Genomic DNA, 26158 nt, shown 5'->3' on the forward strand with positions numbered 1-26158 from the left:
CTAAAATGGATGTCAGAAATTATGAACTAGTACCTAAGCTATTAAGGGTGCATCTAAAGAAGCAAATTCACATGTTTCTGATAGCTGCATATTACATTTCAGTGGTTTGTAGAAAAAACTGATTTAAATTTAGGTAGTCCAGAACCAAAATAAATAAATAAAATAAAACAAATAATAGTTAAGTCACATTAATATATTAATTAATATATTTATGACAATGTGATAAGAGAATATACACCAATGTAATTCCAAGATCCCAAAATGAAAGAGAATTGCGATTATTAGTATCAGCTTACAAAAGATCTGTACATACATAGAAAAATAATAAAAAAGGATGGGTGATTTGACTGTATAGCTGGAAAGATTGAGTTTGTGAAGGATACAAGAATAATGAGAGACTCTGAATATGATCAGTCCCATGTGGTAGACCAGACCAGGAAATCAACTCCTTTGGAAGACTGATGCTACTTTTATTGTGATGTGCTATAATTAGAAATTCTTGCAAGTCTGATTATGCTATACTTTTCCTCTTTTCTGTAATTCAGTGAATTATGGGGTGACTGACCGAGCTCCTTCCTAATTTTATCTCATACTGGTCTTTAAAAATGCTTCAGTCCTCCTTGCCCAGATAATGGTGCCTTCATATCTCTGTTAAGATCATCTTGATACCGAATGTCAGGAATTAAACTTGAATGAAGAAAACTAGATATGGGGAAAATGAGGGGGAAACAGAAATTATGACTTCTGTATGAATGAGTATTAAAATATAAATTAATCTTCCAACAGAAGGAATGGGAAGTGGGTTTAAGGGGAAAATAGACTATTTGGAATGGAGTGAATTACTTTTCACACCACAAAAGTGATGTGGCATAATGAAATGAAAAAGTTTCTAGTTAAGAAAAAGTGCTTATCAGAGGATGCTGCAAAAAATAGTAAGAAAAATATATTGCACAATGTATGTAGAAGTTATAAAGAATATAAAAGAAAGCAAAGAACTGTTAAGGTTAAAAGAGATAAAGAAAATGCAGAACGATTTTGATGGAAATGAAAAAAAAATGGAGGTGGGAAAAAACGCTAAATGAAGAGCCATATAGTAGAGAGATTAGAATCAATCAAAACTAAGATGTGTTCTGGGATAAAACTCAAATGAGAGAATGCTAAAAGCAGTATTTTAGAGATCAATATGAGAATAGTAGTAATATGTCAAATAATGGAATTAAAAATAAATTTTAAACGATGAAAAGGAAGTCATAAATGTCAGAATGATGAAATTGTATGTAGGGAATATAATTTGACAAATGTTAAAATATGGATGTGGTTTTTTTCATGGAGTATCTGTGAAGCTTGTTTAATATGTGTTTGGAGACTGGGAAAACTGATGAATGGAGCAATGCTGTTAATATTCCCCTATGTAAAAGAATAAGCAGAAAGAATGAATAAAAATACCTTTTTTCTTTCTCTATTTTTTATTTTATTCATAGGGAAGTTAAAATACAAAATTCAAAAAAGACCCACAAAAAACACACACAAAACAATCTAGACATTTAAAAAGTGCATTGAAAAGAAAAAACCCAACATATATCCCCCTAATTGAATACTGATTAATACATCACTACAATATTGGTTCTCACCTCTTGCAAAACAGCCTCCCCCCAAATTTCTAAATTAGTAAATCTATTTGAAAATTTATATATAAATATAAATACTCTCGAGTATTCCTTTTTTCTTGCTCCCAGGGTGGATGTGTCTTTGATCATGTTGTGATCACTTATGACTCTCAGACTTATGGGGTGTTCTTTCCCATTAGATATTTTAGGGTGCCTTATATTATAAAATATCTAATGGGAAAGAACACCCCATAAGTCTGAGAGTCATAAGTGATCACAACATGATCAAACTGGAAGCCAGTCCACAGCTGCATCATTAGCCACTTTAAACCCCTCCAATCCATACATGAAGCAAACTGACACCCACCATAAAGATGTGGCACGACCACGAACACGAAGCCAAACAACAGCAACGAAGCTCACCATCTCAAATCCCCCTGCAACTCAAACTAACCTGAGCACAACAAAGCCCCCACCCAAACAGANGAACACACCTCCACCCAATCAGAACACAGCCAAGCTCCCACCCAATCAGCTCAAACCCCACTGGCAGTTAAAAGGAAGAAACAGCTGCGATCACACACACTACTCCCAGAAGCACGAAGCTGAAGACACCAGCCTGAAGATGACGAATGTGACTTCGTCGAAACGTCGCCAAGACACTTCTAATTCTACGCGGGAGAAACCCCGAATAACTAAAGACCTACATACAAACACCCGCGAAAACCTCAGAAAATATATATATGTGTGTGTGTGTGTGTGTGTGTGTGTGTGTGTGCTTAATGGTTGTAAAAATGCAAATCCCGGGCATGTTTATCCAATGATGCAATCAGCGATCTCCGGGAGATCGCTAAGTTGTTTTTTAACTTTGTATATAACTGTTTTTATTGTTTTAAGTATTGTTTTAACAATAAACAACTGGTTTGTACCTCTCCCGGAGATCGCTGATTGCATCATTGGAGATATATATATATATATTGCAATCAAAAGGTAAAAGGTTTCTGTGTCCAGTTGTGTCTGACTCTAGGACACAGTGCTCATCTTCATTTGTTGGCCAGGGAGCAGACGTTGTCCAAAGACATTTTCCGTGGTCCTCTGGTCAGCATGGCTATATTCCAAAGGTGCACAGATTGCTGTTATCTTCCCACTGAAGTGGTACCTATTTATCTACTAGCATTTGCATGGTTTCAAACTGCTAGGTGGGCAGGAGCTGGGCAAGTAACGGGAGCTCACCCATTTCATGGTGCTTGGGTCTTGAACCTGGGCTCTCAGCTTTCCTTGATCGTTCTGTTTCTCTGTTTAGATAAGAAAATGTTTTTGAAATGGTAACTTAACAGGGCGTGGGCTATCTAATCAAAATCAAAACTCAAATTGATGCAGGAAGAGTGAGTGATGGAGAGGAAGGGGGAATATGAAGAAGGAGCATAGATTGATGGAATTGAAGAGAACCTCAAAAGGAAAAAATGAGTAGTTTAAAGAATGAAATGCAATATATGAAACAGTGTGTGGAAATGATGGAAAGAAAGATAGGTTGTAAGTTATGGAGAGGTACTATTACTGGTTTTTGTGTAAACCAGATCCCTTTACTTTTTTTCAAACTCATGCCTTTAAATTTTCGACTCAATATTCTTACTCTTTTCTTGTGATTTGCATAATGTTGCTTATCCCAAAAGGAAATAATATGATGACTATGCATATGTGCATATATGTACATACTATTAAATTAACTCACATGTGATTATTGGGGGAAAGATATACAGTGGCATATTCAGTTGCTAGCTGTAATATGCAGATTTAGTTATAGAATAATGGAGAAAAGTATGACTGGAGAATCATTTGGTTATTGAAAATATACTCTTTATTACTTTAAGAAAAATAACATATGGCTCAAAAGGCATGATAAATACACTGCATAATCATAGATATTTGGCCATGATTCTGCCCATGCTTTATATGAAGATTGGCAATAATTTCAATTTGCTGCTTTAGCGGAAAAGAAAAAGGTAAAAGGAAAGAGCTGCATTCCTTTTCTGATGAGCACAATTTGAGATTTTCTAGCTTGAACATCTGAGATTGTGTGTGTGTGTGTGTGTGTGTGTGTGTAGACACAAATGCACACATATATGTCTGAAATTTCATTGAACTAGACTTTTATTCATTTTCATTGAAAGCACTACTAGAAAAAGCATAGGTCAAATTTTAAATTGCCTTGTCCTTTGTCTTCAGCAGTCATAAATTTAATTCTAAAAAGAGTGATTCATCATGTCTTCTGCTTATTGATTTTGATATAGAGAGAACGATTCTGATTGCTTTAAGTGAGACAAGGATCAGAGTTATCTTATAATTGAGATTGAATTTTTAGAATTGCTACAAAAGGATGGCAAAACTCATGGATCGCTTGGGTATATTAGGAGCGTGAAGAGGTTGTATTCATCCAGTTTTACTCTATACAACAGATTTGTCATAGCAATACTAAATTAGTGTATGTTTCACTTAGTAAAGATCAGCAAAAAGAACTTATGAATGTAATTTTCTTTTTAATATTTGAATAGTGAAGTGTATGAAAGGATTGGAGCACATTACAATTATTTATAATTTGCTATTAAGGTTTTACTGAGTCTTTTTGGCACTTATAATTTTTAAAATATGATTATAATCCCTAGAAAATGTTCTTGGTAGTAGCAAGCCATTTTACTGGTACCTTTTTGTAAAATAAATTCTGATGATGACAGGAATGTTCAGATTAGGGTAAAAAAAATATGATCAGCTTAACTATGCCATGTGGAAAGATTGTGGGGGGGAGGCATCACGGTCGAGAGTTTACACCAAAAGGCATTGGGAAACAACAAGGAGAGAATAAGAAATTTAATGTTCATTCCATTCATACCAGACTACACTATCTTTCTGTCAGAGAGTGACCCAATAGGTTAATAGATTGTATAATTTTTTTTAAAAAAATTACAAATGTTAAAAAATGTTATAGTAACTGCCTATATAGCAACTAGAGATCATGTTTAAAAAACAATCATGAGGACATAAGATACAATTCAAACTCATTAATTTATTTTCCTTGCTATTTTAGAGTCATTCAATTGCTTTGTGTTTGTAAGGAGAAGAGCAGACAGAGCTGGGGGATGGAGTTAAAAGTGTCATCAGCCTAGAGGCGTTACATTGCCACAAATGGTCCAAGTCGAACCTCTCCAGAATTCCACTGACCCATATCTGGCACCAATTTAATGCTGAATTTTAGATGACTAGATTCTTGTGTTTAGACTCGAATAAATCTTCTATGCTGCAACCTAACGGATGATTCTGATTCTTTGCACCTGACATTGTAAAGTGATTAAATAGATGCACATAGTATTTAAATAAGATGTTAAGAAATATAAACTTGAAAACAGATACATAATTTTCACTTCTCGCTCAGCTTAGTTTTATTCCAAAGTCAACCCAAATATTGGTGCAGTCCCAGTGTTCTTACCATTATTATCTTGAGATATCATATATTTTGCTTGCTGTCTTCCTATAAGGCACAGGGAATGAGGACTGTCTTCTAAATTTCTATTCCTTCACTTCCCTTTAGTCTGGAGAAAAGAATGAGTAGCTGTCAGTGAGCAGTCCAAAGATCCCTTAGGGTAGGGGTGTTCAACTTGGCAACTTTAAGACCTTGGACTTTAAATCCCAGAATTCCCCAGCCAGCCATACTGGCTAAAGAATTTTGGAAGTTGAAGTCTTCAAGTCTTAAAGTTGGCACTGTTGGACGCCTCTGCTTTAGTCTTAGTCATTTAAAAGAAAAAGATGCTTACTCTTAATTTGTGATTCTCCTAGTGGAGCCTTAAAAATGTCAGAAAATGAATGTGGAGACCATTGCAGAAATCTTGGGCTCAGTTGGGGTCATACATAAGTCAAGAACTACCTGTAGTTGTTATTCTTGCTTAGGTTAATAAAATAAACCCCTCTGGTTTTTTTTGTTAATTTTTTTTTCCTATCCCATTTGCAGCGCAAGGCCGTTGTTGTAATTGGCTGTATAGCTGCTTTTCTAATCCTCATCATTGCCCGCCTTACAAATGAAGTCAGCTTTCCCCTCATGCTCAGCTGCTTCGGACAATCCAGTGTCCAGTGGATGCCATTTTCCTATACACAAAAACGACATCGAAGGGCTCACTATGGATATCTTAATGTGAAAAACCAAGAGGTAAGGATTCACACGGAGTTATATGATGTTCTTTTATAAAGATAATTTTAAGTATTCTTTCTTTTATCTGGCTAAATGGACCTCTTAACTGAAAATGGCAATGTTATTAATTTTTTAAAACAATGATTTAAAATTCATTAGCATTATTGATATTAACTCTTTTTGCATGGTTTTAAATCAAATAAGATACAGGTAGTCTTCAACTTATGACCGCAATGAAGCCTAAAATTTCCATTGCTAAGTGAGACAGTTATTAAGTGAGTTTGCTCCATTTTATGAATTTTTTGCCACAGTTATTAAGTGAACGATGGGGTCATTCAACTAATCTGTCTTTGAGTTTGCTTGTCGGAAGCCAGCTGGGAAAGCTACAAAAGTTGATCACATGACCCCAGGACAGTGCAACCATCATCAATACATGCCAGTTGCCAAGTAGCTATATTTTGATCACGTGACTGGGGATGCTGCAGTGGTTGTGTGAAAAACGGTCAAGAGTCATTTTTTTCAGTGCCGTTGTAACTTCGAACAGTCACTAAATGAATGGTTGTAAGTTGAAGATTATCTGTATGTATGGAACAGGATTTGTTATCTAGTAAGTGGAATTGGGATTTCAACTTTGAATCAAGACCCTCAAGTGCTGTTAAAAAACCAAAATAACTAGTTTTGTTTTGAAGGGATAAATAATATTTCAATTAGACTGTCTCTTTCTTCTGTGAAGATTTTTCATTTAAGTACAGTGTCTTCATCATGAGGTATAATTAAAATATCCTCATTCATTAACTGCAGGGAAAAGGCACGCCTTGGCTAACTTTTGATTAAAGTTCTTCATGATGTGGTGCTATTGAACGCTGTACTGGTGCCGTAGCTATAGCAACAGTGATCAGAAATGATTTACTCAAAGATACTTATAGAACTGTTTATAGTCTAAATAATCTCTGACTTTGGGATAACGTATGTGGGAATCCAAGGTGAATTCACTCATTGTATATAATTTTCTAAGCTCTTCTGAAAAATAGCTATTACAGACTTTAAAAGAATTAGTCTGTAAATTAAGGATGCTGGGGTTTTTTTTTCCCCTCAGAGAATATTTTTGCTCTAATGATACGATTTTAATTGATGAGCTGGAATTAATGCTCTATTAATTCTCTTAGATTCAGTAGATTAAATGTGTGTAATAAAGAGAAGGAAGAGAAAAGGTTTTTTTTCCCCCAATGCTATTATTGTTTTTAAGATTTTTTTTAAAAAAAATGCTTTCTAGGAAATTACATTTGCACTTCTCTAAAATATTTTAAAAGCTCAAACAGAATTGTTATTCTTTTTATGTTACATGAGAGCATCCATAGGGAAAAGGTGGAGCGGCTGTAGATATAAACGACATATTGGTAGCCCTTGACTTATAACTATTCATTTAGTGACCATTTGAATTTACAGTGCCACTGAAAAAAGTGACTTATGATCGTTTTCACACTTATGACTGTTGCAGCAGCCCTGTGGTCACATGATCAAATCTAGGGCACTTGGCAATTGGCATGTATTTATGATGGTTAGAGTGTCCCGGGGCCATGTGATCACCTAGTAAGTAGAGTCAATATATACAAACACGTACACACAGATATACATACCCTGGTGAGACTGGCAGATATGGGCTCCCACTAAAAAGTGCTATTGTTATTGTTTGGTTATGTGTATCCTTGTCTTAGGAATGTACTTTAGGCTCAGACTTAACTCTCACAAGGGAACAGCATTTTGAATTTTGGAAATGTTTGGAAATAATTTATTATTTAAGTACATTTTTATCTCACGGAACTCAGAGTACAAGGTTACAAAGTGGTCTTGAGTTAGGAACTGAACAGTCCCAGGCCAAAATGGCAAATCCAAAATTATGCCATAAGTCACATGTAATAATCCTGATCCAGTATATCTCAAATTAATGTGGATTTCAGAAATGTGTGTATATAGTTAGATAAGAATGATTAAGATGCCTCTTTATTTTTAAATTGTGGAAGAAGTGTCAATATCTAAACTAAAGCTGCATTCAAAATTATTTATTTAGCAAAGACAGCAGATTTGTAATATTTGTTTAAAAAGTATAAATATGCAATTTAATTACGTTATCGTATATCCTATTCACAAAGGAAAGTTGAACAAATATATTATCTTGTCTTATTTAATTTTAGTGTATCATCTGTTTTAATTATTCTGTCCTTTCTTGGTCTTTCTAAAATTTACAAATATACCCCCTTTGTTTGACTTTCCACATTTATTTTGCATTTAATTTTATTTATTTTCTCAATTTGAAAAAAAAAAAGCCATTTTCATTGGTCTTTCCCTGCCCTTATTTTCTCCCTATGCAGTAGATACAGAGAAAATTCTGATATCTAGTATGATTTTTTTTTATGGAAAATGGGAATTAACATCTTTATAACTGCATAAATTTGGGAGCAGAAATGAAATCAGTATCTTGTGAAATGAAACCAACAAACCTCTTTTGTTTCTTTTGCTTTTTTAAAAAAAATATTGCCAAAATCGGTAGATAGAGGGTTACATTTAGAAATGATTTCATTAGTTTTAATTGTCTTGTGTTTAATTACTTTAATAGAAATAGAGAGCCTCAGGTTTACAGGCTTAATATAACCTACAGCATTCTTGTCTTGCATCCTACAAAGCAGGTTTAGCACTACAAGCAGACTGTTGAAATTGGCAAAACTAAGTTAGCTGGAAAGCTAATTAGATTAGCTGTGTTTCCCTAGTAGGGACAATACAAGGCAGTTGAAATTTCTCTAATGTGGGGATGAGAGCAGAACTAACTCTGTTTTCTCCTGCAATTATTTCTTTGGAAAAACATCCCTTTATGTGGATGTTCACTGTGAACCACCATGACAGGAAAATGAATAATGGGACAATGCTGCTTCTTTAAAACCTATCAAGACTTTCTGAACCTTATTTGCCAGGAACTGTTGGGTAGAAAGAAGAAGTATTTCATCAGATTTATTTCTTGCTTCTATTTTATGGAAGCAAAGATGTCATAAGACTAATTTGTTGCCTTCGTTTTCTATCTTGACATTTTGAATCTGCCCTGAACATAACTCTTTATTTTGTTTACTGAAAGCAACATTTAATTTAAAACATTTGAAAAAAAATGTAAAATATTGAATCAATACCAGATTGTTGTGTTCTTCTTTGCTTTATGCTCTTTTGTTTCCATTATTATTTCATCATTAGACAGATGGCAGTGGCCAGCCTAATTTTTATTACAAGATGGACTTAATAAAAAAAAAAGGCCTTTCTGGATAGGAATTGTATTGGTATGATATGATAATATATGCTGTTTTATAGTTTTGTTGTGTGCCACACAGAGTCACTCTTTCATGAGATGGACAGTCATATAGATTTGAGGAATGAATGTATCCCCATTAGGAACATCAAAATATATGTTTTGAAAGAGAAAAAAAATATTTATGGTGTATATCTGATTGTGCTTTCTAAAAAATACAGGATTACATAAGGAACACATATAATAATAACATTTTCTTTCTGAATAGCACTTTATAGCCGTGACTGGTTTGTTCACAGTCAACAACTAGTTTAGGGCAATAAGGACTAGTTGTTGAATTTTGTTTTATACATAAACAAAACATATGCAGCTAGTCCTCAAGATATGATAGTTCACTTAATGAATATAAACGAAACGTATGTATTTTTCGAGATAGGACAGGTCACTTAAAAAAATATTCAAAATTACGTCAGACACCCCAAAACCACATATGACTCTATTTCAAAGTTATGACAACTGCAACACCCCTCATTCATATCCTTACAACACACCATTGGGATGTTGCAGTGCCCAAGTAGGAAAGACTTCTGGCAAGAAAAGGCCAACAAATTTAACAAAAAGCATCCACCGTTACCTAGTGTTGCGTGTGATAGTACCATGCAAGTGAATCAAAAGCTAAAAATGAAACATAAAACATGTAATGCTGAAGTCAATAGTTTTATGCATATTTTTTCTTAATTACCAGCCTCCTCAAATTTGTAAAAAAAAAAGAACTATAGAAAACAGTTTACAGAAAATTATATTCTCCCTCAAGAATTACACATTGATAAAATGTTTGACCCAAGAATATTTTAAGATTTGAGAAGGAAGAAAATGTCAGAATATCTGGCCACATGATACATAAATTATTAGAGAAGTGTAATAGATGTAATAGACTTGTTTTGATAAAATGAAGAATATTAATTGCATGAGATAATGATTAATGCTGTGCTAAAACCTAGGAAAGTTAGATGGTAAGTTTCAAAAACTCAAAATTTGCATGGCCAATGGTAAACAAATGTGTTCCAGAACCACATGACGAGACCAATAAATATAAAACAGTAACTTACGTTACCTTTTCCATCATCCATAAATAATGAGATCAGGGCAACCAGGAGGACACAGAACACTGGTGGTTTTTTGTGTCCATTGCTTTGATTGGGCCACAATTGAGGTACAATTGTATTTTGCATTTTGGGTTGTCTTGCTACTTCATGAAATTGGCTAATTAAAGCAGCATCAGGCTGAAAACTAACATATAAAAAAACTCATATTCTGCTTTTGACCCATCCATCTACTCTACATTAAATGAGAACAAGCCATGAAAGAAACATCTGTGATGATAAAGGATAGTGGATATACACTTATATCATTCCATCACAACATCTTAGAAAAGATGGGTTGATGAAAGAATGAAAAGACCCCTTATTGTTATAAAACTAAACATTCAGCTGGTCCCTGATCTTGCCTCCCACAGTGACCAACTAAGAATATTGGGAAGTCAATATGCAGTGATGAAAACATGTCTTCTACTTATCTTGCTGTTCCTAGCAAGTGATCTTAAATTTAAAGTTTTTAACTCAAGAGGTTGCATATAGTCATCATGTTAAATTCTGAAATGGCAAAGGACTACTACTGACACCAATAATGATTTGTGATGCAAAGGAGCATCTGTGTGCAATGTATATAGTAAAAAATCTAACTGATTAAGCTAAAATAATGTCTGGCTTATAGGTATCTCAAGGTGACTTCATTGGAACAACTTCCTGAATACAGTTGTGTAACTGAGACATTTCATATAATCAATACAAATATAAGCTTAGCTTGTTCTTACAGAAGCCGGACTGAATGCTAATATCTTTGCTGACTTCAGTCACTCTTCTTCTTATAATTTTTTTTATCTCTTTGCTCTTTAAGTACTCTCACATATTATTTTCTAAAGTGGAAAATTATTTTCCATAACTTATTCTCAATTATAATTCATGAGTTCCCCAATCTATCGCTAGTTGCGTTGTTTACTTATCACAATTCTTTACTTTCTAAAATCCTTGGATTTTTGTCACTGAGACAATACATTGTACAACATTCCATCTAATATAATATAATATAATATAGCCTGTGAATACTTTATGAATTACATTGACTGTGAGGACAGCAGCACATGTTTCATAGCAATTCTTAATAAATAACCCTGGCAATGTTTGTATTCGGACCAAATTGGCCTCTCAAGTTGAATGAAATTCAAACCACTCTGCAGTATGTTTGGGCAATTCCATCAAGTGATAAACCTGATCCAGTGTAATTGCTTCCATTTTGAGACTGGAATACAAGACTTTAGATCAGGACCATAACAGTAAAAATAAAAATGTAATAATGGCCATATAAAAAGGAACAAAGAACAGCAGCTATATAAATCATCTGCAATCATTAGTAAATATTGACTTTTCTTAGTACATACTTTGTTTCTTGTTCTCAACAGCAGTTCACATCTATTAGGCAAACATAAGAACCAAATAATGACACATTGTAGTTAATCCTCCTAATCACAGTTATTAATCTGAGTACAAAAAGAAAAATGTTAGAAATGGGCAGATTCCTTTATTTGGAAAATTTACAAATGATGCCTAAAAAAAATTCCCAAAAGGAAAAAATAAAGTATCTTGAGAATTAAAAATCTTCAGTGTGGTGCTGGTTAGTGTGACTGTTGTTGTTTTCTTCTGATTCCTAAGCATTCTGTCTTCAGCATGCCAAAAGAAAGTATAGTCAGAAGAAATGCCCTTGCTGATGGCTTTATGTTCATTACCTGACACCAAGTAGACCATCAATAGCTGGGCTATTGTGTATGTCAGTGCACAGCTCTTCTCAATTTCTCCACTCGCAGGATTCACTTAAGAGAACTAAGACATACTACTGTTAAGTGGCAATACAGAGACAAAGTCAGTCACAAAATAAGATCTGATAGAGGCAAAGGTTGGCCTAGTCAGGGTTTATACTTTTCAGTGCCTATCTGGAAATTGCTCGGTCCTTTACACAGCATGTGTTATGGAATTATACGTTCAGTTTTCCTCAGATCAAGAACAAACATTTGGTCTCTGAGTAGCCTAAGCCTACCTCTGCCTTTTAGGCAGAAAACTGTGGAAGGCACTCTATTTTGTACAGTTCTCCCCATGTAGGAAAAAGGCACACAGGATGGTATTTTTGTCTCTATTTTATACACACAGGATGCCATAAATGTACATGTGATTCATGTTGATTAAAAAACCCTGTCCTATTAGCGTTATCTACATACTTTGAAATTCCCTTGTTTCCATTTATGTAGCCCCAATACTATTCAGTGCATAACGCCTACCTGTTTCACAAATAAAGTTCAGCTAGAATAGAATTATCATGCTAAACTGGGGAGGAGACAACTTTTGATGGAAACAGCCCAGTGATATCAAAAAATTAGCATGAAGAAATGTCATAACAAAAGCACTTTAAGGCTTATTCTTAGTTGTTAAAAATTATACTCTACTACTCCCAAAATAATGGGTCTCGCTGCATAGCAGAACAGTATGTCAGTAAAGGTTTGCATATTGTGTATTCACATACACAATACAGCACATTGTGTAGCTGATTCATTATAAACTAGGAACTAACATCACAGTCCTCCTTCAGACTGCCATTACCTGTTTTTTACTTATTCCAGTTAAGTGGTACTCTTATTTCCACTTGCTAGGGAAAGAATGACTTTGTAGAAGGTCACTCAGTTTAGAAAGGGCCTTTATATAAAAAGAGCCTTGAGAACAAGACAGATTCACAATATATTTCCAATAGTGCCCAATTCTGAATGAATAACAGTATTCACTGAGTTTCCAAGGTTTTTTTTTCTTTTTTTCTTTTTAAGCTTGCTTCTACATGCAGTCTTGCTCCTTGGAAAATGCAGTACTACAATAGCCTCCAAACAACTGCCAGACACAAAGGAGAATGAGCTAGTACTTAGGCCAGTGATGGCGTACCTTTTAGAGACCGAGTGCCCAAACTGCAACCCAAAACCCACTTATGCATCATCGGGTTCCGGGTGGGTGTGGCCCAGTGGGTGGTATGGCTGCGGTGGTAACGGCAGACTGGGTGGGACTAAAAAAATCAATCAATCAATTCCAACTTTGAAAGATCTTTTTTTTTTCCTGCGAGAAGTTGAAATTGACTGATTGATTGAACCTTTTTTTTTTTTGTACACGGCGGCAGCGGCCTAAAGCGAAAAGGTTTTATAAAACCCAGCTGAAGGCCTAGGACTGGGGCGACGGCAAGCGTGCCCACAGAGAGGGCTCTGAGTGCCGCCTCTGGCACCTGTGCCATAGGGTCACCACCACTGACTTAGGCAATATTGGCACTGTGAAATATAACTGCTGGTAATAATCAGTTAATAACCTAACACCTCAAGGGAGAAAATTGCTCCCACCACCTATAATTTTCCTTTCCTATTTTTTTCCACCTTTATTTCTGGGAGAGAAGGATGAAGGTGAAAATGATGGCTAATGTCACTTGATGCATTTGGTTCCCCTAAGAGGCAGTTTCTGGATGGTGAGACAAGAAATGTTTAATGCCTAGAGAGAGCAAAATTGATGATGATTCAATAGAAGCAACTGTAAATGAAGACTGCTTATGTGGGAGACTATAATTAGCATCTATTTGCCTTAAAAGTAGTTCAGCTGAAAAGAAACAGGCCAGCAAAGAGAAGGTTTGGCATCTTTTTCTAGTTAAGGAAATAAGCTATGAGTATAAAAAGCTAAATCTCCTTTTATCTTGCCTGGACATCTATTGTGGTGTACATTCAGGCACAAAGTACACACTTTGTATGACACACATACACCATGCCCATTTATACTGGTATTAAATGTAGCAGCCTTTTGCAATTTGGAGCTTTCTCCACATGCGTTGACTGAAAATTTTGAGAGTCATTGTTCAAAGACGTTTGGTGAACATCAGATTGGATTAGATTGATGTGGTGGGATTTCTGTTTCTGGATTTCAAAACCAAAAGGTTATTTTGCAAGGCTTAATGGTTGTTATCAAAGATGTAATTTCTACTGTAGAGGATTTTGACAAGCTTCCTTGATTTGGACGTATTTGGCAACTATTGGGCGGAGCATTACAGAACATGTGCTCATATGGAGGATAACTGAGCCAGTTGGAAACGTGCTTTTAAATTCTGTTTTTTCCAGACGTTTTGTTGGCTTATGATTTCTCTGTTTCAGTGTTCTCTAATTGATTTTCACCTGGTGCTTGAAATAATATCTATAATTTGCCAGTTCAACAACAGCAGCATTCCATTTTGTACAGGGTGATATTTTCCAACTAAATGCATTTTGATCCTAAAAAATATAAGTAGCTCTGCCTCTACATATAGTTCTACTTTATTTACTTAAATATAGTTAGTAGATATGGTTTATCATCTTAGGTGGATATTGTAATAATGCTAAGAAATTTTGGCATCAGATATTGTTGTTAGTTTAGAAAATTTGGAAAATGGGTGTAATACTGAAACCTGAAACTTTCCTTTTAGGGATGGGGATAAACAAATGGAGAAAAAACATGGAACTTTGTTTTTATTATTACTATAGTGACAAGATTGTTATATGCTATTATAATATAACAAATATTATGTTATTAAGATGGAAGGAAAGAAAAATATATACCCATATTGAAAAAATAGACTTTGAAATTAATTGAGCTAGCCAAATAGACTGTTTACTCAGAGACAATAAATTTCATGCAATCTGGATGGAGGCCATTGATAGATTTCCTACAAGATAAAGCTTTTGACCTTGAGTTTTGAAGATTAGATTGAATTTCACTTGAGAAATATTGTAGTTTTTTAAACATAAGGTTATTTACATTTGATAACTTGTTATCTTTTAGATGAAATTAAGACAACATTTTATGAATACTAGCTTTTAGTAAGTTGACTTAGTATTTTGAAATATTCTATAGATCAGTGTTACTTCTTTAAACTTAAACAGAAGTAGTTGTATTTCTACTAAAAGAAAGTCAGAGGTCACTTTTGTTATATTTGTTTGATGTATATTTTTGTCACTTTTAATTTGTTTTGTTATTCTGTTTCCTTTTTATGTTAGTTGATATTTTAATATATGATGTTGAAATGCTAGATGGTAGGTAGATCATATATAGATGACCGAAGATGGAAGATAGATGGATGGACAGATAGATAGATATATATAGTTGTCAGGATAAAAAGCCTAGGAAATGGAACCCCATTCCTCCTCCAACATCTCATTGGGAGGACACTGAAGCAGCTACAGGTATTGGATTTGGTTGGGAAATTACACATTTTACAACTTATGAATGAGATTACTGTATTTTTCGCTCTATAAGACGCACCTGACCATAAGACGCACATACCGGTACTATACTATTTCTCTTTCCCTCTTTCTCTCCCTCTATTTCTCTCTCCCTCTCAAAGATCCTTAAAATCCTTAAAGGTTATGCTTGGGCGGAAGACTTTTTCTTTTACAGATGGGGCGGGTGGGCCTGACATTCGCGCGCAGGCAGGACCCTGCTCGCCGAGCCACCGCTTCCCCATCGCCCTCCACACCAGCTGTCTCCATCTCCAGACCTCCCAGCTGACGGGCGCAGGTCCGGGGGCCGCCAGCTGACGGTCGCAGGAGTTCGGCGCTGCAGCGGCCTCACCTTCGCCCTCCGCACCGGCCAAAGCGTTGCCTGACATTCCAGCTGACGGGCGCAGGTCCGGGGGTCGCCAACTGACGGGCGCAGGAGGTAGGCGCCGCCGCGTCCTCCCAGCCACTTGCTTCTTCGGCTGGAGCAATTGCAAGGGCTTGCATGGTCGCCGGCGGCGGGGAGCGCGTCAGCGGCCCTTGGGGACCATGCAAGCCCTTGCAATTGCTCCAGCCGAAGAAGCAAGCGGCTGGGAGGCCGCGGCGGCACCTACCTCCTGCGCCCGTCAGCTGGCGACCCCCGGACCTGTGCCCGTCAGCTGGAACGTCAGGCAACGCTTTGGCCGGTGCGGAGGGCGAAGGTGAGGCCGCTGCAGCGCCGAACTCCTGCGCCCATCAGCTGGCGACCCCCGGACCTGCGCCCATCAGCTGGGAGGTCTGGAGACGGAGACGGCTGGAATGGAGGGCGATGGGGAAGCGGTGGCTCGGCGAGCGGGGTCCTGCCTGCGTGCAAATGTCAGGCCCACCCGCCCCATCTGTAAAAGAAAAAGTCTTCCGCCCAAGCATAACGCCAGCAGTTCTGTGCCACAGAGGCTTGAGACACGGAGGCGCGGGATGCGGCGCGGTGTGGTGGGAGGCGTCATTCGCTCCATAAGATGCACAGGCATTTTCCCCCATCTTTTTTGGGGGGGGAAAGTGCGTCTTATAGAGCGAAAAATACGGTAAATCGGTGAGTTTCTCTGTTGCATGTTTTAATTTTCATTAATGTAATTTAATGGGCGCCTATTCTTTAGGATTGTGATTATGGATGTATTAGTTTTAGCAACCTAAAATAGCATATATTGATGGGTGTTCCTATTTATGACTGAATGCATTGTCTTTGAACATTTCTATCTCCTGATTATTCAAGATAATCAGTAATATTAATCTCAAGTACTATTTGATGCCCAGTTTAATTTTAAGCCTCAACATGGCCTGAGCTTTGAACATGTGCAATACTTTCCTAAAGACTTAATCTTTGCGATGAATTTTAATATGAGAAACTGGCATACTGAGAGATATCAAGAAATCCAGAGTGGCTTGCAAAGACGCGTTTGATCTTAACATATCTGAAGGCTATTGAATAGTTTTATTATGAGACACATTAACATCTCACTGAATAACTTTTCAGTTGAATCTTTCCATACCATTAAGAAGAATGCTTTGGGAAAGAATTATGTCTCTGAAATATAACATTTGCTGTTTTTTATGATTCAAGATAATAGCAGCGTTAATGTTCTGATTCGCAGCAACATCCTCTAATCTTGTGGTGTACAGAACTCATATTTTCATCTGTAATTGATACCTGATAGAAATGTGTTCAGTGTCTCGGTGTGATTTCTTTATTTTTATGCCTGTATGTTTTAGCAAACCTTTTTTTTGGGGGGGGATATAGTTATATTACTACTTACGTATTATTCATTCCCATATCTGTGTGTATGTATATACTTGTGTATACAGATATGTACGTACATATCATATATCAGAATCCTACTCAGTTGGAATAATAGAATCATGGAATGAGAAGGAGCCATTAATTCAATCCCTTGCTCACTGTGGGAATCCAAATTAAGTCAGTTCAGACAGATGGCTGTCTAGCCTTTCACTGAACATAGCCAATGTAAGAGAGCTCACCAGTCCCCTTTATAATTGGTTCCACTGTCAAATTGCTCTTACTGTTTGAAAGTTTTTTTATAAAATTCAATCAGAATCTCTCTTTCCACAGTCTGAATCTGTTGTGCTATATTCTGCACAATGAATGGTGAAGAGCAAGTCCTAACCTTCCATGTGACATTATTTCAGATATTGGTGATATTGGAGATATTCCTTCCACAAGTTCTAATTCCTCTTCACAAGTTCATTCTTTTTACCCATGTGTGAATAGTTCCATTTTTCTAAAACCATCTGGAACAACTTCACAAAAAACTAGGCTTGGGGTCTGACTAACTCAAAATTGAATCGTTACTTGTGATTTGAAAACTATTTTTTGGTCGATTCAAATTGTATTTTTGGCAGTCATATTACACTGCTGATTCACATTTTGTTCATAACCATCCACTGTTCCAATATCTTTTTTCCACATTTTTTCCAACTATTGTATCTTGCTAAGCATGTGATTTTTATTTCATAAATTAAGAATTTAGCATTTTAATGTGTTAAATATCATTGTGATATTTTTTGTCCATTTTTCTAACTCTTGGGATTGTTTTGAGTGTTACTTCTTTCTAGTGCGGTATTAGCCATGACATCTAATTATATATCATTTGCAGCTTTGAGAAGCATTCCCTTACTTTGTCATCCAAATCACTAATCATCAACTTATACAGGAGGAATGAGGAATGAACCTTGCAGCATCCCTACTTCGTACCTCTTTCCAGTTTACAGATTGATATATAGAATCTTTGAGTACAATTTTCACATAACCAATGTAGCAACTTAATTATGCCATCCAAGCCTAAATGTCAATTGCTTTGCTAAAATCAAAGTACATTAAATCAACAGGATTTATCACAATGCACTAAGGAAATACTCAATGAAAAAAAATAAAGATTAATATGACAAGATTGTTCTTGTCAAATCTGTACTGAATTTATCACACAGCCCTTCCTGGGTTTTACAGGTTGTTCTCTTAAAATATGCTCTAAGCTTATCCCAGACACACAAGTTTAACTTTCTGAAGAGAAGACTAACTTAACTCAGACTCCTCCCACTTTCATCCAACAGCCTACCTCAGTGGTGGCGAACCTATGGCACTGGTGCCAGAGGCAGCACTCGGAGCCCTCTCTGTGGGCACATGTGCCGTTGCCCCAGCCTTGCCTCCCCCTGCGACCCCCTCACCAGCAGCTCCCCTGGAAGAGAGTTGCCCTCGAGCATGGCCCACATGGAGCAGCCAAGGACATGGCAGCCAGACAGCGTAGACAAGACTCTGCCCTCACGCCCCATCGTGCACAGTTGATGCTGCAGGATGCAGGGAGAAGGCGTGGCCGCCATGGTGCTGCGGTGCTGCCTGGGTGATCTGCGGTGGGCCCTGGAGGCAGTGAGTGGCCCTGCAGGCAGGTGGGGTTGGGGTGGGGCAGGGGATGGAGCAGGGGCGGGGCCAGTTTCTGGGCAGTCTCTAAAAGGTTTGCCATCACTGGTCTACCTGCATACCTTTCTTTGCAGAATTGCAGGCCCAGTTTTGCAGTTCAGCCTTAAAACTGACTGGACAACAAAAAGTAACCTCCTTGATTTCTTGAAAGAACACTGGTTGAAAGTCTAAAAAGGACAATCCCTACTTTCAGGACTGCATTTGTAAATATGAACTTACTTACAGTTCTGAACTGAAGAAGCTTCTTGTATGAGAAACAAAACATTTTTCAAAGGAAAAATAACACTTGCCTTTTGGAAAAAAGACCTTTGGGACAACCACGACTTGAATTATTGAGAATCTCCATAGATATATACTACTTCAGAGTTAATAATGAAGCAAAGGAATGTAAATAAGCAAAGGTCTACCCACAAAGTTTGCTTTGAAATAGAAACATGCGGAAGAATCATCCAAGTTAGTCCAAGTTTCAGAGAGCTAGGTCAAGTTTGTCAGGCAATCCAATTGTTAGAGGTTCAAGAATAGAATCCACACACAAGTGTCCTTCATGAGCCAGAGATCAGATTTCTCTATGACGGCTGGGAGACCTTATATCACCTTCACCTGGCTTTTCCAGCTGCTCTGGTGTTTGATCAACCTCATGTGATTTCTGAGGCTGAGTCCTGAACCTGAGCCATGACAGGTGCATCTCTTGGCTGATGACATTCATCAAGTATTTTGGAATTCAGAAATGATGAGTTGCAAGCAGAATGGCTAATCCTATCATTTCCCAGTGCTCAGACTTGTGGAAAACTGCTGTCTCGTTGTAACGATAGAGCATATGTGGACAATCGCCTATCCTCTCCTTATCTGGGTTATATTACCTACCCCAGAAGTCGGTACATTAAAATAAGTTTAAGCAAAAACACATTCATGCATTTTCACTGGTATAAATATAGTTCAATATCCAGAAAAGCATATCAGTATGAACACAAGTTCTACATGTTGCCCTCTGTGTAGTGATTAAAATATCTAGATCTCAGTGGAGAAGATATTTACAACACTACCAGCTCGTGTTCAGAAACATGAGCAGCTGTGCTGCTAACAGAAAACACACATCTTGAGTAAGACAAGCAGGCTGAAAATTATGTGTTGGCAGTTAACATTTTTATTTGTACATGCTGCTATGCAAAGCTAAAAGGAAATATCACCCCTCTAGGATTAATACATTCTGCAACATAAATGGAGAAAATAGCCTGACATCAGAAGAAGATTTAGCTGATTAAAAATATATCTTTACTATTGCATTTTCAGTTTATAAAATGAAATTAAAACAATGTGCATGGAGTCTTTTGTTTCCAAACTAGTTGTATAAATAAAGTACTGGACTGGACCAGTGAAACCTTGCTTTAAATCCCCACTAATCAACAACACTCTGTGATCTTAAACCAACCATTCTCTTTCAACACAAGCTACACCACAAGAATATTGTAAGGATGAAAGAGAGACCTTTATCTATGCTTCCTCAAACTGTCAGGGAAAATACAGAATATAAATATTTTCCTGGAAACCTGGCACCAATTGTAATATAATTATAAGAATACTTTCTCACACTGTTAATATTTCTAGCAGCTTAATCTTCACAAGAGAAATAGGTTTCCACTCACTTGCTCTACAAAGTATAAGAAAAGACTCCAGTCTTTATGGCTTACATTGCCTATATTATTGGTTTCTCATTTGAAGCAGAACAACAAATTCCTGTGTTGTGACTTTTGTCTTCCTTCTAATAAATTTACTAATCAGAGTTCTTGTTTTTTGGAGGTTAACAGGGAACGATAATCCTGGAAATGGATTGGTTTCCAGAGAAAGTTGGAACAGTAATGATATTTATAACCCTCTGAATCAAATCAAGCCCTAAATTTTCCATATATCCTAGACAATATTTGCATAAAACCATATCAACTATTTTTTTTATTGGTATATTTATGGACATGGGATTGAAAAAAGCACCTCAAAAATGTACCTGTTTAAAAAAAAATTAATTTTGCATGTACAGGTGGTCCTGGACTTACAACAGTTTGTTTAGTGACCATTCAAAGTTACAACAGCACTGACCATTTTTCCCACTTATGACTGGGATAGCATCCCCATGATTACGTGATTTACATTTGGATGCTTGACAACGTGTTCACCTTTATGATGTCAATGGGGAAGCCAGATTCACTTAACAACCGTGTTACTAATTTAACAACTGTAGCGATTCACTTTAACAAATGTGGCAAGAAAAATTGTAAAATGGGACAAAGCTCACTTAACAAATTTCTCACTTCTGAGCTCAATTGTGGTTTTAAGTCTAAAACTACCTGTACTTTACAAGTACAATATCAGATTTTTTTCCCCTGGTGATTTCATCTATAGTGCTGTCAATCATCTCCAGTTGTTGCCTCCTTTCACATTTTTTTTTGCTTCAACATAATTATTAATACTGCCTTCCATGGGATTTGGAAGAGAGAATGTGGTAGTATTGGAAGGAAATTGCTGGGTGGTGATTGCTGGGATGCATGGGGAAGCCTCAGCCAAAGATCTCTGCCAACTGATAGACACTGTGTGGATGAGATGCTGTGTATATGGAAGTGTATGTGTATCAGAGTCAAGGCTGCACGGTTGGTCACATTTCATACAACACATAGTTGCATGGATGGTCACATTTTACACAATGCATAGTTTCTAAGAAAATTAATATTAAGCTTTTTAAATCTGTCTTAAAATTATGTTAAGTTGATCTTTTATTATCTTAAATGTTTAATTAACTTTTATTATCTTAATAATATTTATCTATTAAACCTAATAATATTATATTAACCCAATCTTAAAACTTACACTTCTATTTTACTATTACATATACTTTTAGATCTATTTTCTCTATATGGATCATGTCTTTGATGGATGCTAGAAAATGTGCGATCTTGCTCTTCCTCTAGAGCCTATTAACAGCTTTTGAGATTATCACTTATAGCATCTTTATAGACTTCCTGGAAGGATTAGGCTTCCAGGAGTAGTGCTTTACAATGCTTGCAGTCATTCCTATCTGGTTGGGTCCAGAAGGTGGTATTAGGGGACTTCCGTTCAACAGCTAGGGCCACTGACTTCTATCCTGCAGGTTGTGTCTTATCTTCCCATGTTTTTCTACCTCTACATAAACAGAACGATAAGTAGGAATGACCTTGAGGGACCAGAGAAAGAGATAGGCTAGGGCAGTGATGGCGAACCTTTTAGAGACCGAGTGCCCAAACTTCAACCCAAAACCCACTTATGTATCGCCGGGTGCCGGGTGGGCATGGCCGCCGGGTAGGTCTGGTCTTCCGGATGGGCGTGGCTACAGTGGTCATGGAAGATGGGTGGGCGTGGCCAACTCAATGTTGCTCCTGGGCAGGGACACCTGTGGGGGCCGCGCAGGGTTGGGGGAGATCCAGGGGTTCTCTGGTTGGTGGGGCGGTGGGCAGGAGGCTGGTCCTGCAGGGTGAGGGGAGGCAAGGCAAGGCAGGGCAGGGATGCCATTGTCACAGGGCGAGGCAGGGGCCTGGCACCATCGGCCCTCCACACAGAGGCTAGCAAGCGCATGGATGCTGGGATGCATCCAGCCATGTGGGACCTCGGCAAGTTAGCGGGTGGCTGGTTGAAGAGAACGGTTGCCATCTCTGGGGCATGGCACAGGTGCCCATAGACAGGGTTCTGAGTGCCGCCTCTGGCACGCATGCCATAGGTTCGCCACCACAGGGCTAGGGATTGGTCAGAGAAGAGAGGCAAGAGCCCCTAGTGCTTAATAGTCAGAGAAAGAAACGTAGGGAGGACCTACCCTAATGGAACAGGCTATTCCTTGTTTGCTTTGTTTCTATACTTGAGAGAGAGGGGGGGGGGGCTTGAAAGATTCTGGCAGGCTTGAAAGATTCTGTAAAGGTAGCCTTAAAACAGAGGTCTTCAAACTTGGCCCTTTTATGACTTGTGGACTTCAACTCCCAGAATTCTGGGAGTCGAAGTCCACAAGTCATAAAAGGGTCAAGTTTGAAGATCCCTGCCTTAAAAGAAAGTACAAGTAGCTCACCTGATTGTATACCTTGTTTGGTTTACCTGGAAGGGCTGAAAATAAACTGCTAAAGAAGATTAACTAGAACTATAGGGTATAGCTTGGCCAAAAAGACAGTGATTGGCAGAAAGTCACACGGTTTGATGTACACAAATACCATGCAGCACATTCTGGGTAAAACAAACATAGGTTTAAGATTGTTAAACTACATTTTTTTTTTAGAATAAAGCAATGCCTCAAATTAACTGGATTACATTTTTGTTGCATATTTAATCAATTAAGGATGACTTAATTTCTTAATGAAGAGCACCTGCCAATTTCACATAATTAATTTTAAATATCTTTGGATCTCTTTCCCTTTCTCACATTATTCATCGTTTAACAGCCACGTTCCTTCCACTGATCTGAATCTTACATATCTATAAAAATATATTTTAGGCCACAAAAGGTTTAAAATATAGTTCTATAGATTATTTTATCCATTTTCCTCTGTCCTCTGTTATAGTATGCTCTTTAAAAAGTACAGTATGCTTTTCCCTTTAGAAATGGCCTGCCACTGGATTAAAATCATTTGACAGTGAATTGCATTATGGCATATCTCAAATTATTGTTTTATCTTTCATAAAGTATGAAACTTTAGTACCTTCCAGTTTGTTATTTCTAGAATTGCCTTGATAGGGGATCTGACAGTCTTGGAGTGAAATGTAGTTTCAGAAGCTTCACTTGTTCTATTATTTTGATATATAGATGGCTGTGCTATTTTGGGCTCATTTTTTTTCTCACTTTCCTCACTGTGAGGGGATTTATGAGTTCACACATTTATGTAACATGCTGTTCATGTGAATTAGGATTGGAAACATTTTTAAATAACATGTAGAGATGTCTAACTGGCAGCATTCTCTGTAGTAAATGAACAAAAGAACATAGAAGAAAGTTTTAAGCTCCTTAACTAGTATACTGCTATCAGAAAATATTTGATGATTCAATAAATCATTTCAAAACTAAATGTCTAAGGTGGCTTCATCTTATTTTCTGCTTCCCAGTTGTAAGGAGAAGCACGTTAATATATGGTTCTAGAGCTTTATTTTTAGATCCCATTTATATATCTTCTGTCTGCCACAAAAACCTATTGTAAATCTGGGAGTTGTTACACATTATAAACCTGACATGATTACATACAGAGGGTGGTGATTAAAAGTTTGTGAACTCTTTTGAATTTTCAATATTTCTGCATAAATATGACATGTGATCTCCACATATCCTACAACTAGATAAAGAAACCCTGATTAAACAAAGGAGACAAAAACATATTTGTTGATTTATTTATGAAAATTATCCAAACATGCATATTTGTGTTTGGCAAAAGCATATGAACCTTTGCTTTCAGAAAGGTGCGTCCTCTTGGACAGCAAAACCTGCAGCATATCACAAAAAAGATGTTGAGAGTTTGGAAAAAATTCAGAGAAGAGCAACTAAGATGATCAGGGGCCTGGAGACTAAAATATATGAAGAATGGCTACGGGAGTTGGGTTTGGCTAGTCTAAAGAAAAGAAGAAACAGGGGAGACATGATAGCAGTGTTCCAGTATCTGAGGGGCTACCACAAGGCAGAAGGGGCCAGGTTGTTCACGAAAGCATCAGATGGAAGGATGAGAAACAATGGTTGGAAACTGATCAAAGAGAGAAGCAACCTGGAACTAAGTAGAAACTTCCTGATCAATGGAACAGCTTACCCCCAGAAACCATGGGCACTCCATCACTGGAGGTTTTTAAGAAGAGACTAGACATTTACCTATCTGAGGTGGTATAGGTTCTCTTGCTTGAGCAGGGGGCTGGACTAGAAGACCTCCAAGGTCCCTTCCAGCTCTATTCTATTCTATTCTATTCTATTCTATTCTATTCTATTCTATTCTATTCTATTCTATTCTATTCTATTCTATTCTATTCTATTCTTCCAATAACTGTTGATCAATCCTACACAATGACTTGAAGCAGTGGTGGGATTAAAATATGTGAACAACCAGTTCTCTGTGTGGATGCCACTTCCAGAAGTCCATTCTGGGCCTGGGCAACAAAAAAATAGCTACCGGTTCTGCTGAACTGATGCGAACTGGCTGAATCCCACCACTGACTTGAAGGAATTTTAGCCAGTCCTCCTTCAATTTAGAGATATTGCTGAGCTTCCTCACATGCTGCCTACTTCAGGTCCTTGTATTTACATTTCTGTAAGATTAAAGATAAGATCTTTTGATTTGGTCATTCCAATCTATTAACTTTCTTTTGCTTTAACCATTTTCCAGCCATATAATTTTGTATATTTTGGATGGTTGGTCTTGGTACATGACCCATTTTGTCTTGCACTTCAGTTCATGGACAATTATCCTAACATTTTCTTGTAAACTTTGCTTGTACAATTCAGAAGTCACAATTCCCTCAATGTGGGCAAACTGCCCTCGTTCAAAGGCAGCAAAGCAGGCCCAAACCATTATTCCACTACCATCTTTCACAAATTGGGATTTTGTAGGAGAAGCATTGGCAGAGCTAAGGGAAAGAATAAACAGAGGTATCAGCCTAGAATCTTTACATGGCCACAAACAAGGTCCACCCCCCCCCCCGATTACCATTACCCTTATCTCACTATAACCAGGTGCTGACCAGTACTTCAGAAGATTCCTATGCATAGGCTTTTAGCAATAAATCAGTGACACTGAATCTTCATGTGTGTTCTATCCCAGCCTATTGCCGTCCTTGTTAAAGGCACAAGGACCAACCCCTGCTGATACAATAGGCTGGAAACGTTAAAACAAAACAAAATCCCTTTTATTTGGGTGACAATCCTGTCAATAAGTCCAAAACACAAACAGCAAACCTCAAGTTCAAAGGAAGGAATTAGTCCACAGGAACACGTTGCAACAAGATGAACAGACCAGGATTCCAAGAAGCCCTTTGCAAACGGTTGCCTTCAGCAACCAGCAACGCCCACAACTTCCCTTTTTATACAGCAGTCCCAGGGCGTTGCCTCTCATTGCCTTCTTTTTTTACTCTCGAGTAGTCGCATAGACTGTTGTTGTTTTTTCCTTGCTACTTGACGACGTCTGTGAGCATCAATCAGCTCATCCAGGTGTGAGCCTTCCGAATCTGACTCCTGCTCCTCACACAGCTGAGCTTCATCAGAAACACGACTGGA

At 37.4% G+C, this 26158-nt stretch overlaps 1 protein-coding gene across 1 annotated transcript in view; it reads left to right on the top strand.

Moving 5' to 3' along the window:
* Positions 1–953: 953 nt before the first annotated feature.
* ST6GALNAC3 (ST6 N-acetylgalactosaminide alpha-2,6-sialyltransferase 3) overlaps positions 954–26158 on the top strand; it is a 172158-nt gene continuing 146953 nt past the window's right edge. The window contains exons 1-2 of the mRNA XM_015816349.1: positions 954–1061; positions 5608–5802. Of these exons, the coding sequence (XP_015671835.1) occupies positions 954–1061; positions 5608–5802 (303 nt within the window). The remainder of the gene's footprint in view (positions 1062–5607; positions 5803–26158) is intronic.

The sequence above is a fragment of the Protobothrops mucrosquamatus genome, unplaced genomic scaffold (assembly GCF_001527695.2).
Source record: "Protobothrops mucrosquamatus isolate PMUCROS unplaced genomic scaffold, P.Mucros_1.0 scaffold432, whole genome shotgun sequence".
Classification (NCBI taxonomy): Eukaryota; Metazoa; Chordata; class Lepidosauria; order Squamata; family Viperidae; genus Protobothrops; species Protobothrops mucrosquamatus.